We start from the raw sequence: 19,557 nt of genomic DNA, 5'->3' as shown, positions 1-19,557 counted from the left end.
AAATGTGTGAGAGAAGATTTTAACATGGCAGGGATTATTATATAATAAAAATTGGCATTTTTAATTTCTGAAATGCCTTAATTCAAAGCTTGAGTCAACCCCTCATTAATAGTATCATTTGTAAAAGATGCTTTATCAGGTCTCTTTCTTTCTTCTGATTCAGAATATTATTGAATGCAAACTAATTGAAAAAGAAAAAAATAAAATTTAAAAAATAACAAAAAAGTCAGATGAAAATAAGAAAACATAAATATAGTGCCTACACTTAAAAAAGTGCTAATTATTTTTTTTTTCTTTTTTAATTTATTTTTTATTTTATTTTTATTTTTTAATAAGTTTTTATTTTTCATATTATTACAAATGTTCCTTTTTTTCCCCCCACCATTGCTCTCCTCCACCAGGTTCCCACGCCCCCCTCTCCCCTTTTCCCCAAGAATCGTCAGTTCACTCCCCTTCCATACCTCTGATTCTATTATATTCAACAGTTAATATTATTCATCAGATTTTTTTAATTTCCTTGGTTTTTAGATTCACTTGTTGATAATTACGTATTTGTTGTTCATAATTTTTATCTTTGTTTACTTTCTCTTCTGAAAGAACCCCCTTCAGCAATTCATATAATTCTGGTTTGGTGGTGATGAACTCCTTTAGCTTTTTTTTATTAGTGAAGCTCTTTATCTGGCCTTCGATTCTGAGTGATAGCTTTGCTGGGTAGATTATTTTTGGCTGTAGGTTCTTGCTATTCATCACCTTGAATATTTCTTGCCATTCCCTTCTGGCCTGCATGGTTTCTGTTGAGAAGTCAGCTGACAATCGTATAGGTGCTCCTTTATAAGTTACTACCTTCTTTGCTCTTGCTTCTTTTAATATTCTCTCTTTGTCTTTTGCTCTTGGAATTTTAATAATGATGTGTCTCGGTGTGGTCCTCTTTGGATTCCTTTTGTTTGGAGTTCTGTGCGCTTCCTGGACTTGTAAGTCTAATTCTTTCACCAGGTGGGGGAAGTTTTCTGTCACTATTTCTTTCAGTATGTTTTCAATATCTTGCTCTCTCTCATCTTCTGGGACCCCCATAATTCTGATGTTGGTTCGCTTGAAGTTGTCCCAGAGGTTTCTTACATTATCTTCAATTTTCTGGATTCTCTTGCCTTCTAGCTTCTGTGGAGGAGTGTCTTCTGGCTCTTTATGTTCCAAATCTTTGACTTGATTCTTGCGATCTTCCCTTCTGTTTTTAGGACTCTGTAAAATATTTTTTATTTCAGACAATGTATTCTTTATTTCTTGTTGATCCCTTATCATTTCTTGTTGACTCCTTATTAATTCTAGTTGATCTCTTTTCATATCCTCATAGGCCTTATTCATCTTTTCTAGGAAATTCTTGAAAAACCTTATAAGCGTAGATTTGAACTCTATATCCAGACGCTTTTTGTCCTCCATTTCTTTCGTTTGTGATCTATTTTGTTGTCGCATTTCGCAGTTACAGATGGGACGGGGTTTCAGGGTGGAGCCTGCAGCTTTGGCTTCCGTCAGCCCCGCCCTAAGCGGGTCCTTCAGTGCTCGCTGCCGGCGCCTCTGAGAGAAAGGTGCCCTCGATTTTCGCCTGCTGCCAAACAGTCTATGCTCTCCCACAATGAGCCTGGTATTGGGGTTCAGTTCAGTTGGAAGTGGAGTTGGAAGTGGCGTTCACAGCAGTCTGGAGCCCCAGTCTCCTTCCCGTCAGGGCAATCCCGCGGCACAGCCGACCGTCCCTTCTCTGGGGGCAGTGTGCGCGCCTCCGGGACCTCCTTTCTCCGCTACCCCGGGGTTCCGACTTACAGCCCAGCTCCCTATGGCTGAGCCTGAGTCCCCGGGGTCTGGCCTAGAACTGGGGTTCAGAGCAGTCGGGGGCCCAGCACAGTCGGAGTGTTTATCTCCTTCCCGCTAGGGAACGCCCGCCAGGCACTCGGCCTCCCTCCTCTCCGGCTCCGTCCTCTCCGCGCGCCGCGTCTCTGTACCTTGGGCTTTTCCAGCTCCTCCGCGCCTCCTTCTGGTTTTCTCCTTACTTCTCGCTGTAGAATTTCCAGTCAGTCAACCTTCCTGTAGTTCTGGGCAATGTCCGTTTTATATTTTAGTTGTATTTTATTGAAATTGTTGTGTGCGGCTGCGGCTAGGTGTTCACCTGGGCGCAGCCATCTTGGATCCCTCCAAGTGCTAATTATTTTTAATCTAATCCTATATTCACATAGCAGAGTGGAATGCAGAGTAAGAACAGAAACCATACTTTCACACTATTTCATTCCTAGTGTATGAAAAATACTTTAATATTGGCCTTGCATTCTCTGACTTGCTGAACTCAGTTTTAGAAGCTTTGATGTCGTCTCCTTAGGAATTTCTATGCAGATCAGGATTTCTCAATCTCAGACCTACTTATATTTGGGACTAGATAATTGATAGTTTTTGGTTGAGGGAGGCTGCGTCATGTGCATTGCAAAATGTTTATAACACCGTTGACCTCTACTCATCAGATGTAGCATCCCTGCACACCCCGCTCTACCCACTCACTATGCCCCGTTGTGACAACAAAAAATGTCTCCAGACATTGTCAAGTGCACTCTTGGGGGATCAAATTTCTGGCCAAGAACTACTGATGTAAACAATAATAACACTGCAAATCAAGACAATCTGTATACCTTTATTCCTTTTGCTTGTATCTTTGGACTGATTGGCTAGGTCTTCCTGTATGATGTTGACTAGGAGAGGCAAGAGTAGACAAATTTGCCTTGTTCCTGACCTTATAGTGAAAGCATTTAGTTTTTTACCATTCTATGTATAAAAGTGTAATAGACAAATCAACCAAATGGCCAAACAGCAGAAAGAACATCAGGACGACCATCCGGATGACCATTCAGAACCACGCTATGACACCCGCTGGTGCCAGGCCAGCCAAGGCGGGTGCGATGCTATTGTTTGGGGGCCCGGCCATCGCCCCATGGTTGCCCAGTGGAGGGAGGCCCAGGCCACCAGCCGGCGGCAGGGAGATCAATTGGGGGGCTCGATGAGTGCCCCAAAGACGGAGGCCCAGACCACTGACCAGTGGGCTGCGGCAGGTGGGCAGGCCTCCCCCTATGGCAAAAGCCTGGTCCCGGGTACCAGAGGGAAGCCAGTGCCAGCAGCCCAGAGAAGGAAGGCCTACTCTTTATGCATTGGTCCTCTAGTTAAGTATACTAGTAATGTTAGTGCTATATATCTTTTATCAAATTAAGGAAATTTCCACTTATTCCTAGTTTGTGGATTTAAAAAAAAAAAAAATCATGAATGGATGTTGCATTTTCCCAAAGATTTTTTCTGTGTCTACTAAAGTGATTATTGCTTTTCCTTGAGTTTGATGATATGGCAATTACTGTGATTTTTGAAAGTTGAAGCAGCTTTGCATTCTCCAGATAAGGCACCTTTGGTTGTTGTATATTGTCCTTTTTTAACATACTTCTGGCTTTGATTTCTAAATATTTTGTTGAGGACTCTCATGCTTATATTCATGATGATTATTTGTTGTTTTCTTGTAATGTCTTTATCTGATTTTGGTGTCAGCATAATGCAGGCCTCATAAAATAAGTTGTTACTCCTCTGTATTTTCTGGAAGAGACAGTTTATAATTGATAGTACATGTTTTTTAAATATTTACCAGGATTTACTGGCAAAACTATCTGGTCCTATAGTTTTATTTTTTGGAATGATTTCTTTGCCTTTTAAAATATTTCCATACTAGTTAAATGAATAGATTTTATAAATTAGGACAGCTATAAAATTATAGAAAAATTAATATAGTACAGAGTTCCCATATGCCTGCTTAAGGGTTTCTCCTATTAACATATTATTGTGATATGTTTTTACAATGAATGAATACTGATACATTGTTATTGGCCAAAATTCATAGTTCACATTAAAGTTCTCTATTTTGTACATTCTCTGGGTTTTGATGCATGCATATCATGTGTCCCCTTTACAGTACCATACAGAATGGAGTCACCTAGCCATTCCTCCTTTCTGTCTTCCTATGCTTAGGCCACCACTGATTTTTTTGTGTCTCTAGTAGATTAGTTTTGCCTTTTCCAGAAGGTCAAAGAGTTGAAATCATATAGTATGTAGCCTCTTCTTTTACTTAATATGACTTTCAGACTCTGCCATATCTTTTAAAAAATATTTTATTTATTTTTTACAGAGAGGAAGAGAGAGGGATAGAGAGTTAGAAACATCAAAGAGAGAGAAACATCAATCAGCTGCCTCCTGCACAACCCCCGCCCCCAACCTGGGATGTGCCCCCAACTAAGGCACATACCCTTGACCAGAATCGAACCTGGAACCCTTCAGTCCACAGACAGATGCTCTATCCACTGAGCCAAACCGGTTTTGGCAGATTCTGCCATATCTTTCTGTGACCTGATAGCTCATTTCCTTTTGTTGCTGAATAATATGCCATTTTATAGATGCACTAAAGTTTTTCCACTTACCTATTGAAGGACATCTTTGTAGCTTTCAGTTTTTGGTAATTATGAATAAAGCTGAAATAGTCATTAATATGTGATTTTTTGCATGTGTAGACATAAGTTTTCACCTCTGCAGGGTAAATACTTAGGAGCCTGAATACTGGATGATATGGTTAAATTATGTTTAGCTTTGTAAGAAACTGTCAAATGCCTTCTAAAGTGGCTTTTATCATTTTCAATTCTAACCAGCAAGTAATGAGAGTTTCTGTTGCTGTGCAGGTGGTTGTTTAGATTTTTTTCTTTTCTAATAAGTATGTAATGGTATCTCATTGTTGTCTTAATTCACAATTGTGTAATGACATATGGTACTGAGAATCTTTTGATATGCTAGCTTCTATTTCTATATCTTTTTTGGTGAGATGTCTCTTCAGATATTTTCCCCATTTTTTAATGGAGTCATTTGTTTACCTATAGTTGAATTGTGAGTTTTTTGCTTATTGTGAATACACATCCTTTAAATATCTGTAGTTTGCAAAGATTCTTCTAAGTTTTGGGCTCTGCATCTTTTAAACAGTGTCTTTTACTACAAAGTTTCTGTTTTTGTTTTTTTTAAAATATATTTTATTGATTTTGTACAGAGAGGAAGAGAGAGAGATAGAGAGTCAGAAACATCGATGAGAGAGAGTCATCGATCAGCTGCCTCTTGCACACCCCCTATTGGGGATATGCCTGCAACCAAGGTACATGCACTTGACCAGAATCAAACCCGGGACCCCTCAGTCCGCAAGCCGATGCTCTATCCATTAAGCCAAACCGGTTTTGGCAAGTTTCTGTTTTTAATATAGTCCAACTTGTCAGGTATTTTTATTGCTCTTTTAGTGTTTAAATTAAAAAATAAATTTAAACACTGAAACGTTCTCAGAATTTCCTTCTCTGTTATCTTTATAAAGTTTGTAGGTTGGAATTTTACATTTTGGACTATACCCCATTTCAGTTAATTTTTGTAAAAGATATAAGGTCTATGCCTAGATTAAATTTTGCATGTGTGTGTCCAATTGTTCCAGCACCATTTGTGGAAAAGACTATCATTGCTCCACTGTATTATCTTTGCTTACTAGTATTTGTCACACTTGAGTTGACATATTCATGTGGGTATATTTCTGGGTTCTCTATTCAGTTCCATTGATCTATGTGTCTTAATTTGCCTATCCCTCATAACTTGATTATAGTAGTATTATAAATGTTTTTAATTTATTTTTTATTTTTATTTATTTATTTATTTATTTTAGAAAGAGAGGAAGGGAGGAGAGAGAAAAAAACAAACAAAACAAAACATTGATGTGAGAGAGAAACACAGATCAGCTGCCTCCTGAACACTCCCAAATGGGGATGGAGCCTGCAACCTGGGGATGTACTCTGACTGGTGACCTTTGGGCTCATGGGATGATGCTCAACCATCTGAGCCACTGTGGCAGAGCTGCTTATAGTAGTCTCATAGTCAATCTTGAAGTGGGTAGTTATCAGTCCTCAAAAATTGTTTTTGTCTTTCAATATTGAGTTGGTTATTCTGGGTTTTTGTCTTTCCATATAAACTTTAGCATCAGTTCTTCAATATCCATATCCACAAAATAACTTGTGGACACATCAGTTGGTTGCCTTTCACACATGCCTGAAGCACGGAATCAAGCTGGCGACTGAGGTACCTACCCTTATCCAGAATTGAACCCATGACTCTTCAGTCCATGGGCCAACACTCTATCCACTGAGTCAAACTGTCAGGGAAGCATTTTTGTGCACTAATGTAAATTGTATTGTTTTAAATTTCAAATTCCAATGTCATTGTTAGTATATAGGAAAGTCATTTACTTTTGTGCTTAATTGTAACTTGCAATTTTGCTATAAAAGTCTCTTATTAGTTTGAGGAGTTTTGTTGTTGTTTCTTTGGATTTTCTACATAGACAATCACATCATCTATGAACAAAGACAGTTTTATTTTCTCCTTCCCTATCTGTATACGCTTTATTTTATTTTCTTGTGTTATTTCATTAACTAGGTTTTCCAGTTTGATGTCAATAGGAGTAGTGAGAGGTGAGAGCTCTGCCTTGATGCCAATCTTAGAGAGAAAGCATATAGTATAGAAAATATTTGCTAATGAGAAACTTCAGTGTGTGTGTGTATGTGTGTTTGTGTGAGTGTGTATGATTCTCATGTCATGTAAAATTGGAAATACCATTATAATTTAATATGTTAAGAATGCTGTTCACCTTAAGTTAAAATCTAATGAGGTATTTTTTCAAATTTCTAGATTTCATAATAGAATAAAATGCATTCTATACCCTCGTGATAATATATTCTATATTGTGTATATAACCAATAACCTAGCAATTTAAAACTTTTCATTTAGAGGATGTTTTGAATATTATTCTAAATGAAGGCTTTCATATACTGATGCAAAGACAAGTGGTGTTATCAGAAGAAGAGGCACGAATACTGTGCAAGGAATATGAAAATGAAGATTATTTTGAAAAGGTGATAGAAAACATGACCAGGTAAAATAAATTTCCGGTGTAGAAAGCACAGTCTAGTTTATTTTTGAATAATTTAAATCTCCTCTTAACCTTTCTTTTTGCTCAAGTTGCCAAGCCTCTCCATTTTGTAAACAAGTGCTGAGTCTGCTTTTTGAGCCAGTCTCCCTCCCATGTCGATTCTCTGCTCAACTGTCTGTCTTGTCTAGTCCTCCTGGACTATTACTGGAGCAATGGCAATATCCCAGGTGAAGTTGCTGGAGTCCAGATGAGTTAAATGCCAGAAATCCAGGGTGTGCAGCGTCATCAATTCCAAGCAGAGAACTGATTGATGCTCAAGGGCTTTGGGAATCCTAAGGAGCTAGGAGAGGCATGAGAAGCTAGAAATCTGTCAGGTTCCTAAAAGTGTCAGTGAAGTAGTAGCTGGGGCAGAAATCCAGCAAGAGGATATAACTCAGCAGGAGACGAGGAACCATATAGGAACCATTCTATTGGGCCCAAGGCCCCCTTTCCCCTTCCTTTCTCTGCTTCCATCCTTTTATAAATATGCTCTTAAGAATACACCAATGGAAATTAATTTTAGATTCGATAAAAGGGTTATCTTGACTTTTTTTGTAGTCTATTTAACAAATACACTTGTATGATCTACATATAATTAGCTACTGAGTCAGATTTTTATTAACTTTGTTTTTAATTTTCTAACAGTGGTCCATCTCTAGCTCTTGTTTTAGTAAGAGAAAATGGTTTACAACACTGGAAAGAGTTAATTGGACCAAGTACCGTTGAAGAAGCTAAACAATTTCTTCCAAACAGGTTGGATTCATATCATAGGTCCCAAACTGTTTTTCATAGGAGCCATTATAATTCCCTTTTAGATGTGGGATATAGGAACCATAACTCTGGTTCAAAGGGGGTTCTCAGAGTAGCTAAACTTCCTGGGACAGAGTGGACTGCCATTGGCTAGAAGCATAGCCCAGTGCCAACATGAGTCCTGCCAAGGTTTTGCAAGAGAAGGCTGCAGGCTGCTTGGTTGGGAGCTGGGGAGTAAGTGATGGGTACCCAGGCAAAAGGCCAACTCTTGGCAGAAATTGCAACCCCTCCACTATTTTGGAGAGATTCTTTTGAGAAGGATGTGATGGCAGCTTCAGGTTCTTTAGTGGATCATAAACATTTCAAGTCAATTATGGTTGACTTAATATGTAGTCTCTACTTTGGCTGGAACCATTACTAAGTTTGTCAACTAAACTTTGCAGTCAACTTAACACATGGTTTGCTACCTCGCACATAGGGAGTACTCTGTAAATATTTTCTACCTTAGCTTTTAGGCTTGCTATCACCTGAGGGAGGTGGATAGTATCTCAGGAATCTACATTCTTGGGAGGTAGCTATGGAAACGAACTGAATTGTGATGTGCTTGAATTCTCTGTGCCAGATGCAGAGCAGGATTCAATACAGGGAAGAAAGGCTCTCGGTTCACGTGGGCAAGAATCAAGGTGCTCTGCCAAAACCAGTTTGGCTCAATGGATAGAGCATCGGCTTGGGGACTGAAAGGTCCCGGGTTCGATTCTGGTCAAGGGCATGTACCTTGGTTGCGGGCATATCCCCAGTAGGGGGTGTGCAAGAGGCAGCTGATCGATGACTCTCTCTCATCGATGTTTCTAACTCTCTATCTCTCTCCCTTCCTCTCTGTACAAAATCAATAAAATATATATTAAAAAAAAAAAAGAATCAAGGTGCTCTACCAGGCACAGCACACTAGACACATTTGTTTCTGCAATAACCACACTTATGAAACCTCATTTAAACATAAACATGGAAATAATTTTTTTTGGGGGGGGAGGGCAGGTTATCTTGAGGCTGCTTGTCGTGAATGGGCACCTTTTATTTTTATATATTTTATTGATTTTTTTTTTTTTTTACAGAGAGGAAGGGAGAAGGATAGAGAGAAACATCAATGAGAGAGAAACATCGACCAGCTGCCTCCTGCACACCCCCACTGGGGATGTGCCTGCAAAGGTACATGCCCTTAACTGGAATCGAACCCGGGACCCCCCAGTCCGCAGGCTGACGCTCTATCCACTGAGCCAAACCAGTTTTGGCGAATGGGCACCTTTTATCCCCTGTTTAGCCCTACTCACTTATGTCTTTGCTGCTGAACCAGAAAATAACTATCAAGGATAATGTGGGTTGAACACTGTCAGTAGTGTGAGCAGAGTGTCATAGATCCTCTGAATGAAATGCTGCCTAGAATTGAATGCATGGCATTAGAGAGAGAGAGGAACTACTCTCAACACAAAGCCTATGACATCAGGCACACTCTTCTAGCAGCTGTGGTCCCAGGTGTGGAGGGAGCGCACCAGCAGAGACATTCCTCCAGGTGGAGGCACCCACTGACTGCCTCTCCCACTCCACTGGTGCTGTGAGGATTCCCATCCAGAGCCCTAGGATCCCCATCTTGCCACAACTAATCCTGACCTTTCTATTGGGTTGGTTCCCCTTTTCCAGTTTCATTGGTTCCACCCAGGTCTTTCATGTTGTTTGAGAGATAACTGTCAACAGAGCTCTGTCCCTTTTCTGCACCCAAGGATCAGATTTTGCACTCTGCAGTGCTTCATCTGAAATATGGTCACTTTCATAAAAGATAAATATAGTAACCCCTCCATGCTATCCTTACACATGCACAAATTCACACTTAAAAATGTATGCACATTTTTTCCAATAATCATGTCTAACAGTGTAACAGAGGGGCTGGTTGTAATCCTCTTCCTTGAATGGAATAAGTGCTGGTGATAATTTAAGCTATTTTGTCAATCATTGTGCAAATTCCTCATCCCTGGCTAGCACAGGCTCCAGGGAACTTAGGCCACGAATATAAGGGTGAGAGAATAGTCAAGGTCTGAGTGGGAAGGTCAAGTTGGATAAATAAAAAATGGGTCACTGATACCAGAGAGGCACAAAGAGAGTCTTGAAGCTGAAGGTAGAAAGAAAGCCAGGTTTCCAGTGATGTGGCTCTATTAATAAACAGGACTCACCATCACTGGATGTTGAGGATTGGCTGCTCAAAAGTGTTTGTAAAAGGCAGAAAATACAATGAACAGTGTGCATCTCCTCTGTTAAAATATACATAGATAGATAGACACATACATAGATAAAGACAGAAAAAAAAGGGGGAAACAAAAAACAGCAAGAAACAATTGACTTAAGAGATATATATTTATCTATTGTACAGAAACAGAACCAGACTAATTACCTAACCCAACATGAATTGTCCACTTACAAATGTATGCACATTTTTCTTCCCAATAATCATGTCTAACAGTGTAACAGAGGGGCTGGTTGTAATCCTCTTCCTTGAATGGAATAAGTACAGGTGATAATTTAAGCTGTTTTGAGAAGAAGCAAGAGGGAGAGAGAAACATCAATGATGAGAATCTTTGATTAACTGCCTCTTGCAATGCTCCCTAATGAAGATTGAGGGGGAGAGAGAGAAACATCAATGATGAGAATCTTTGATTAACTGCCTCTTGCAATGCTCCCTAATGAAGATTGAGGGGGAGAGAGAAAAACATCAATGATGAGAATCTTTGATTAACTGCCTCCTGCAATGCCCCCTAATGAAGATTGAGCCCAAAAACTGGTCATGTGGCCTTGGCTGGAATCGAACATGGGACCCTTCAGTCCACAAGCTGATGCTCTATCTACTGAGCCTAACCAGTTAGGGCACTACTGATTCTTTATCAATCAAAGTTGTCCTGTAGGCTCCTATTTTGATGCTGCTCTTGCTTACTGGGAAAGTTCCATTGCATTTTCTCCTGGATTTAAAGTTTAGTTTGGAATCTTTGGTATAGAGTCAAATGCTAATAGTGTTTGATACTACCGGTATTTGGTGATCAGGATTGTATAGCTCTTGCTTTGTCACTGTGTTAGGGCATCCATTCCTCCATTCACAGTTATCTGTCAATCTCCATTATCAGGATTATTTAAATGTCTATATCCTCCCTGCCTCCCTCCCTCACTCCCTGCCTCCCTCCATCCCTCCCTCTTTATTTTTCTCCCTCCCTCCCTTCCTTTCACTTATGTTTTTATTTTCTTTCTTTTAAAAGACTATTACATCCTTGGAACAAAGTAGTATTCCCAGACCAGTCTGTAATTCATTACTTTTTAACTATGCCCAGATCAGGGATGAGATGCTTTTGCTTGATAATTTTGAACAATTTATATAAATAGTGTTATATTGTACTATGTTATGTTACGTTATGTTATGTTATATTATGCTATGCTATGCTATGCTATGTTATGTTATGTTATGTTGTTATACCATAACAGTTTTTAACTTGTTTTCTTTTCCAAAGTTTGTGTGTACAATTTGCAATGGAAAGTTTGCCTATCAACCAGTTGTATGGAAGTGACTCATTAGAACTTGCTGAGAGGGACATCCAGTATTTCTTTCCTCCTCAAAAGACTTTAGCACTGATTAAACCTCACATAACACCTGAACAAAGAGGTAAATATTTAAAAATGAAAGCCAATGTATAAATTTTCTTCAAATTTAGTGAAAAAATTTTCAAACTACAGGGAAGTTGAAGGAATAATACCAATTCTGAATATAGTCAGAATATAGCCCCCCAAGTTTAAGCTGTGGGTGGAACTTTGACAAGATTTATATTATCTAATTCCCTCAATAGTTTCCTTCTACTTCAGGAAGAAGAGTTCAGATTGGCTCTAATCTTCAATTTCGATCTAGCAAGAAGTTTCTTGGCACCGGTAGCACAGAGTGAAACATGTCTTAACTTTTAGCACAGGAGCTGGTCCCCTCCTCTCCCACTTTCCTAGTCCACTCGATGTTTCAGAAAAGATGTATCTCAGAAATGAAGCACCTACAATAACATATTAAAGTTCTTCTGAATGACAGTCTGGTGCTTTTTAAGTTCAATTTAGGTTAGCATAGTTTTGGTTTTTAAAATCACAGTATGCAAGTAAAACTATGACCATCCTTAGTTATTTCAATCTACTTGAACATGGAGCAAAATGGAGGCAATCTGTATGATTTGCAAATATCTGTTTTCTCTAGAGGCGATCTTACACCGTATTAAAGAAGCTGGATTTGAAATAACACAGATGAAGGAAGTTCTACTCAAAGGGAATGTTGACAAAATTTATTATAAAATAGCAAATAAAACTTTTTATAACGATGTAGTGGAGGCATTATCTGAGTAAGTTTCTGAATTGTAGTTCTTTGCATAATAAGGTAGGAAATGTTCATTGTAGAAATAGAAAAATATTAATTAAAACATTTAATCTAATCTCATTCATGAAAAGACACCTTATTAATATTTTGTGTTCATTTCCTTCCTATTTCTTTTCTTTCCTCCATACCTTTCTCTCTTTCCTTTCTCTCTCATTCTCCTTATTCCTTTTTTCCTTTCTTTCTCCTTCCTTCCTTTTTTTTTTTAAATTTAGGTCTTCACATTAGATATAGAGGCTATCTGGGTTTAATTTCCTGGTTGCCAATGTACTTTATCTGTATCTTATTTTCTTATATGTAAAACTAGAGGCCGGTGCACATAATTCATGCTCGGAGAGGTGGGTGTCCCTTAGCCCAGCCTGCACCCTCTCCAATCTGGGACCCCTCGAGGGATGTCCAACTGCCAATTTAGGCCCGATCCTGGTGGGATCCGGACTAAACAGGAAGTCAGACTTTCTTCTCACAATCCAGGACTGCTGGCTCCAAACTGCTCACCTGCCTTCCTTCCTGATTACCCCTAACAGCTTCTGCCTGCCAGCCTGATCACCCCCTAACCATTCCCCTGACAGGCTGATTGATGCCTAACTGCTCCCCTGTAGGCCTGGTCACCCCTAACTGCCCTCCCCTGCATGCCTGGTTCCCCCCAAATGCTCTCCCTTACACTCCTGTGTCCCATCCAATTGCCCTTCCCTGCAGGCTTGATTGCCCCCAACTTCCCTCTCTTACAGGTCTGTTCCCTCCCAACTGTCCTCCCCTACTTGCCTGATGGTCCACAACTGCCCTCCCTTGCAGTCTTGGTCCCTCTCAACTGTCCTCCCCTGCTGGCCATCTTGTGGTGCCCATCTTGTGTCTATATGGGGGTAGGATCTTAGATCACATGGGGGCAACCATATTGTGTGTTGGAGTAATGGTCAATCTACATATTACTCTTTTACTAGATAAAATAGAGGCCTAGTGCAGCGTTTTTCAACCGCTGTTCCGCGGCACACTAGAGATGTTGCCTGGTGTGCCGTAGGTGCAGACAAGACAAGAATTTTATAATTTTTCACTATTTTGTTTACTTAATATTTCATAATAAAGTAATTATAAAATACTTTCTTTGTGTTTATTTGATTCCTATTCAAGAGAATTACTTTATATATAGTCAATATAGGCACAGAGTTAAATTTTTTAACATTTTCTAATGGTGGTGTGCCTCGTGATTTTTTTCATGAAACAAGTGTGCCTTTGCCCAAAAAAGGTTGAAAAACACTGGCCTAGTGTATGGGTGGGGGCCGACTGGTTTGCCCTGAAGGGTGTCCTGGATCAAGGGGGGGTTCCCTTAGGGTGTGGGGTGGCCTGGGCGAGGGGCCTGTGATGGTTTTCAGGCTGGCCATGCTCCCTGGCAAACCAAGCGGAGGCCCTGGTGTCTGGGATTTATGTATCTTGTACAATTGAAACTTTGTAACCTGGAGCAGTGCCAAGCCTTCTGCTTGTTCCTTGGCTGCAGCCATTTCTGTTGGAATTTGTTTACCTTTTATAATTGAAACTTTGTAGCCTTAAGTGGAGGCCTGGGTCAGCAAGGGCAGGCGGAAAGTTTGGCTTCCTCCATAGCTGGGGAAACCCAAGCCTGCCTCCTGCTCTCTATGGCTGTAGCCATCTTGGTTGGGTTAATTTGCATACTTGCTCTGATTGCTTGTTGGGCGTGGCTTGTGGGTGTAGTAGATGTATGGTCAATTTGCATATTACTCTTTTATTAGATAGGATGGGCATGATTATAGTACCTACCATAACTCATATGCTTGTTGTGAGGGCTAAATAATTGATACATTGAAGATACTTGGAACAGTGCCTGGAATATACCTATAGAATTAAACTATGGCATTTTTCTACCAGCATTTTACTATGCCTTGAAACAAACAAAAATGAGAGCATTAAATCACACTAATAAGTATAAGAATAAGGAAAAGCTCTCTGGATGAAGTTGTGGCATTCTATCTCTAGCCACATATGCAATCTGTACAGTCTTAAGTGGCCCAAGTCTTCTGAAAGCACTGTTATTTGCAGGGGTCCATCTTTGGTCATGGTTCTGAGCAAGTGGAATGCTATTACAGACTGGAGACGATTGATGGGTCCCACAGACCCGAATGAAGCAAAGTTGTTGTCCCCAGACTCTCTCCGAGCCCAGTTTGGAATAAGTCTTTTGAGAAATGCTGTCCATGGATCAACTAATGCCGCTGAGACAGCGCAAACATTTCAGAGTATATTTGAAGAGACTGTTCCTGAGAATCCCGTGGAACACTAAAGTACAGTACCTCTTTAATAACTGTTATTTTCTTTTCTTTGGTCCTTACAGTGACTGGGTCTAGGACAAGTTTGTTCTGATCAGAACATCCCTATGTTCCTGAATTAAACTATTTCCTGCCAGACATATTACATTGCTGCACAGCAACCTTGAAGCCTCAAAGCCAAACCTTGTGCAGGGACCTGGGACATAGTGGAGTAAGCAAGATATCCTTGGGGTTGCAAGCTATTGGTGCCATGTCTCAGGACAGTCTCATGAAGTCCCTCTCCTTGACTCCCCTCCATTTCTCCTCTTTGAATTGCCAAAGTTTCATTAAGCAGCCTCAACTCTATTCATTATTTGGAAACTTGGAACCTACTAACTACCTGTGGGTGATATATGGTGATATGATAGGAATCATAAAGCAAAAGCCAGTCATTTCTATTCCTTGGCAAAGAGCTACTTATTTGGGGAGCATGTGTATTGAATCTGCTTAGTTACTGATGGAAAACTTGAAAACTTTTCTATCCTGGTCAATGTGGGAAGTGGAGTATAAGATAGGAGACTTTTGCCATCAAACTTTCTTTCTTTCTTTTCAAAGAGCAGCCTCTCAGTTGTACACATATATGGCTTTGGAGGCTGGCTTCAATATGACCGTCCAGACTCTTCACATGTGCAGTGTTGTCTCCAGCTGGATGAGCCAAATTGAGACTCCGTCCCCTGAGCATAATGGGAAAGCACCGTGAAATGGAGAAATCTCTCCACACCCATTCAGGTTCCTCAGGGGAAAAAGTGTACATCGTTCCCTTAATAGTGTCATTTAGTCTATGCTTTCTCTAGATGTAAGAACATTGTATCAACACATTCAATGCAAAAATAAAAGTAGATTCTGGCATAGTACTGCTCACTCGATACGTCTTATTTAATTACTAGAGACCTGATGCGTGAAATTTGTGCAAGGGGCTCAGCCCCTGCTCTGGTGGCTTTGTCTGAAGGCCATCCAGAAGGATGTCCAAAAGGACATCTGGTCTAATTAGCATATTATGCTTTTATTATTATAGATGGACTAAAGCATGATTGTGCAACATGCTACAATAGTCCCCATTTTAAGATAGAAAAATAAGGATTGAAAAGGTTATGTAATTTGCTCTATGTTAGTCTAAGGGTAAAGGGAATGCCAGGGTTTAAACCTAAATTATTAGACCCCAAAGTCTATGCACTTTCACATCAAAGAGGGAGGAGAAACTGCCTTGTGAAGGGCATGGAGCTACCTAGTAAAGGTAAGAGGGCAGCATTAAGATGTTTCTGTGAAGATGGCTATTATGATGGGGGAGGGGGGAGGAGATGTCTTTGAAAAAAATGCCCATTAGCTTAGAAAAAAAAAAAAAAAAGCAATGCTCAGAAAATAAGTGAAATGTCATGTTAAAGTAGCAAGGAAAGCCAGATTAAATGAGAATTAATCTTCATAGTGAAAATAGTTGAAAGTAGCTGAGAAAGAACCCAAGGATAATAAGAGAAAATCTACTGTAAAAATACTGATGAGAGTGAATTTAAAAATATGTACTGCTTTTTCTGATTCTACAATAAATATAACTGCATAAAGTGTGGAAAATATAGAAAAAGTAATAAAATAAGGTAAAGATTACAAGTAATTTCACCATCCAAGGATAAGTAGTAATATCTTTTCAATGCATCCATCATATTCATTTGTAAGAATTAATCATCTTTAATATAATCTCCTCTATTTGGAGATTATATTTATGTTGCTTCCAATTTTTATTCTAATAAAGTTGTTCAAACATTAACAGGTATTCATTTAGAATTAATTATATCAGTAATAGTTGATAAGTTTCAGTATCAATAACCAACTATTGCAGTATAATTAATGGCTTATTGTATCTACTTTTTGTCATCACTCTAGATAAAACCACTATATCGAATATCTGTATTTTGATATCTTTATATTTAAACGCACAAAAATTTATATTTTATAATTGTATTTTAAAAGGTAATTTGCACTCTTCAAATAATTTTTATTTCATCTACATTAAAAAAAAAAATCAATGACATAAAGTAGTGAAGGAAAAAGAGCCGCAAGCTAACCTTACAATCTCAGGGGAGGTCTGAGTGGCAGTCTTGCAAACTCAGAGACCTAAAATAAGCACAAAAGATGGTTTGAAAATTAAATATCTAACTACAAACAGGTTATAGTGGGTAGTCATGTTCTAGGCCGATATCTCACCTGACAAAGATCAACTTAGATCTTCTTTACTGAGCCCTTCTGCCCTCCCACCTTTAAGATAACAACATGTCTATGAGATGTCTGGGTAACTTGTAACTTCCCCCTTTCTGGAGCCCCTGGGGCACACCCAAATGTGGTGTGGGCGCCAGGACAGATGCCGCAAATTCCTTTGTTACCATGTTAATTGTTCCTGCACTCACCTAAGTAGAAGTCCATCATTTTACTTTTTATCCAATCCCAGGGGTTTCCCACCACTTTGCTTTCTTCCGCCTCCTTACTCCATCACCAATGAATTTCATGTAACCCACCTATGTCCCTCCTTTGATTTCAGTGTATAAATCTGAAATGTAACCCCGCCATTCTTGGAGCATTATCTCAATCCATTGAGGTTCTGCTTTTCGGCATATGTTGACAGTTTGGCTCAAATAAACTCACTAAAATTCTTTACAGGTTTCAATGGTTTTTTTCCATTAACAAAGTTGTTATAATATTCATTACTGTCATTTTAATTGCTGTGAGGACACTAGTGATATCTTATCTTTTATTTATGATGCTGGTAATTTTTGTTTACCCTATTTTTCTTGATCACTATAGCTCTGAATTTAATAATCTCACTGAACTTTACAAAATACAACTTTTGATGTTGTTCATATTACCTTGTTTTCTGTTTTCTATTTACTTGGCTTTTATTCTAACCTTTTAAATTTTTTTTCCTTTACCTTACTTAAATATGTTATTTCTTTTAGTTCTTAAGTTGTAACTTAGATCATTATGTATTTTAAAACCTGTCTTATTGTAATATGTCTTTAATATTATACTTTCCCTTTAACCACTGAGTTACCAACATCCAACAAAATTTTATATATTGTGTTTTAATTATCAGTCAACTTGGAATATTTTCTAATTTCTCTTTTGGTTTCTTATTTGACTCACTGGTTATTTAGTAGAGTGTTGTTTAACTATCAGGTGTTGAAAAATGTCCCAAATATTTTATTGTTACTGATTTCTAGTTCATTCCTGTTGTGATTAAAAAATATGCTGAAAGGCTGAAACCGGTTTGGCTCAGTGGATAGAGCGTTGGCCAGTGGATTGAAAGGTCAAGGGCATGTACCTTGGTTGCAGGCACATCTCCAGTAGGGGGTGTGCAAGAGGCAGCTGATCGATGATTCTCTCTCATCGATGTTTCTAACTCTCTATCCCTCTCTCTTCCTCTCTGTAAAAAATCAATAAAATATATTTAAAAATATGCTGAAAGATTCCAATTTTTGAAATTTATTATGATTTTTAAAATTACTTACTATATGGTTCTTTGTGAAAAGTATTCCAAGAGCACTTGAAGAAATGGTGTATTCTGCAGTTGTCAGTACCTGTCAATTTGATGGATAAGGTTGTTTACATCTTTAATAATCTTACTGATTTCTGTGTACGTTGTTCTATCAGTTAATTGGAAAGTGATGCTAGAATCTTCAATTATGATTATAGATATGCCTTTCTTTCACTTAATTCAGGCAAGTTTTTTGCTCCATGTATTTGAAGCTCTGTTGTTTATTATATACATTTTAAAACACTAGTCTTCCTGATGAAACTTTTTATCATCAGGAAATGTCATCTGAAAATATTCTTGTATTGAAGTCGCTTTGTCTGATATATTAATATAATCATGTCAACTTTTTTATGTTTACATGATATCTTTTCCATTGTTGATTTTCAACTCACCTGTACCTTTATATTATAAAGCTTATCTTTTTGCTGAATGCACATCACGGGGTTTTCTAATTTTTCATTTTGAGTCCTGGGAAGAAAGTTAATCATCTACTAGAACAATTAAATACAAATGTTTAAAATAATACAACAGAACTCAGAGTCTTTACAAGGCTGACATTGGCCAGTTGTTGACTAGCACTTAACTAGATTTGCAAAGAAACAGGCACTTATGACCTTTGTTCAAGAAGAAAAGAGCAGGTCAATGTAGGAAAGAACACTTTTAACAAATCTTGAAGAAAGACAATGTCAATCATATGCAAGAGGCAAAACAAACCATTAGATCCATTCGGGAGTAATATCTTTCCTGGGCTACTTGGCATTTATAATTTACATTCTGCTCTAATAAAACATAAATACATTTTCTTATAAGTAACATTTTCAGAGTGCATTTGTCCCTGAAGTCCATTCTGGGAAGACCCAAACGAACAGCTCATCAACAAGTTTTTGTTTCAAAGCCTCCACAAGCAAGGTTTTTGCCATCAATACAAGTAATGCTTAAAAACCTAAATTTTCATCCATTGCCTTGCATGGGGACACTGAGACAGGAGGGAGGCAGCTGAGGGAGGACGGGGGAAGAGGCCTAGAGGGAGCGATTTTCCCAGCCAAATGCAGATAACCTTGGCCCAGTTCTGAACACAGTGGTGAAGCTGGGAGGAGGGGGGAGGGGTGGGGGCGGGAGCAGAGTGCACGCTGGGGAGGTGGGGGTTGGGTGGGAGGAGTGGGCAGTGTGCCTGAGCTCGTGGGCGGCCAGGAGGCTGGCAGGAAACGTTGGCGTCCTACTGCTTCCCTACCAGCACCCACAGAAAGCGCAGCAGGAGCCACACCCCGCCCCGACGCCAGGGGCCCAGGTACTCCCACAAAGGCCACAGGCCTGGACCAAGGGGCCCACTTAGATCCTGGGGGCTGTGCCTTCCTATACCGCGGAACTTAAAGGAGGTCCTGTTTGTGCAGGGCTCGTTGGGGGGGGAGGGGGGGGGGAGAGAGAGGGTGGCGGGGGAGAGGAGAAGGGGTTCCTCAGGGTATGCTGGGATGTAGTCTGGTTGCCCTGGGTCACACTG

General features: G+C 39.4%; 1 protein-coding gene across 1 annotated transcript in view; it reads left to right on the top strand.

Annotated features, from left to right (window-relative positions):
• The window catches only part of LOC311629329 (thioredoxin domain-containing protein 3-like), a gene marked incomplete at both ends in the record, with an annotated part of 70,640 nt that overhangs the window by 16,022 nt on the left and 35,061 nt on the right, over positions 1 to 19,557 (top strand). Inside the window, 5 exons of the mRNA XM_084897303.1 lie at positions 6,865 to 7,009; positions 7,691 to 7,798; positions 11,338 to 11,489; positions 12,057 to 12,198; positions 14,277 to 14,511. Coding sequence (XP_084753429.1) covers positions 6,865 to 7,009; positions 7,691 to 7,798; positions 11,338 to 11,489; positions 12,057 to 12,198; positions 14,277 to 14,511 — 782 coding nt within the window. The remainder of the gene's footprint in view (positions 1 to 6,864; positions 7,010 to 7,690; positions 7,799 to 11,337; positions 11,490 to 12,056; positions 12,199 to 14,276; positions 14,512 to 19,557) is intronic.

Source organism: Pipistrellus hanaki, assembly GCF_964339955.1.
Source record: "Pipistrellus hanaki genome assembly, chromosome: 10".
In the NCBI taxonomy this organism is placed as follows: Eukaryota; Metazoa; Chordata; class Mammalia; order Chiroptera; family Vespertilionidae; genus Pipistrellus; species Pipistrellus hanaki.
The sequence above is the reverse complement of the archived record's forward strand: the minus strand, read 5'-3'. Positions and strand labels throughout refer to the sequence as shown.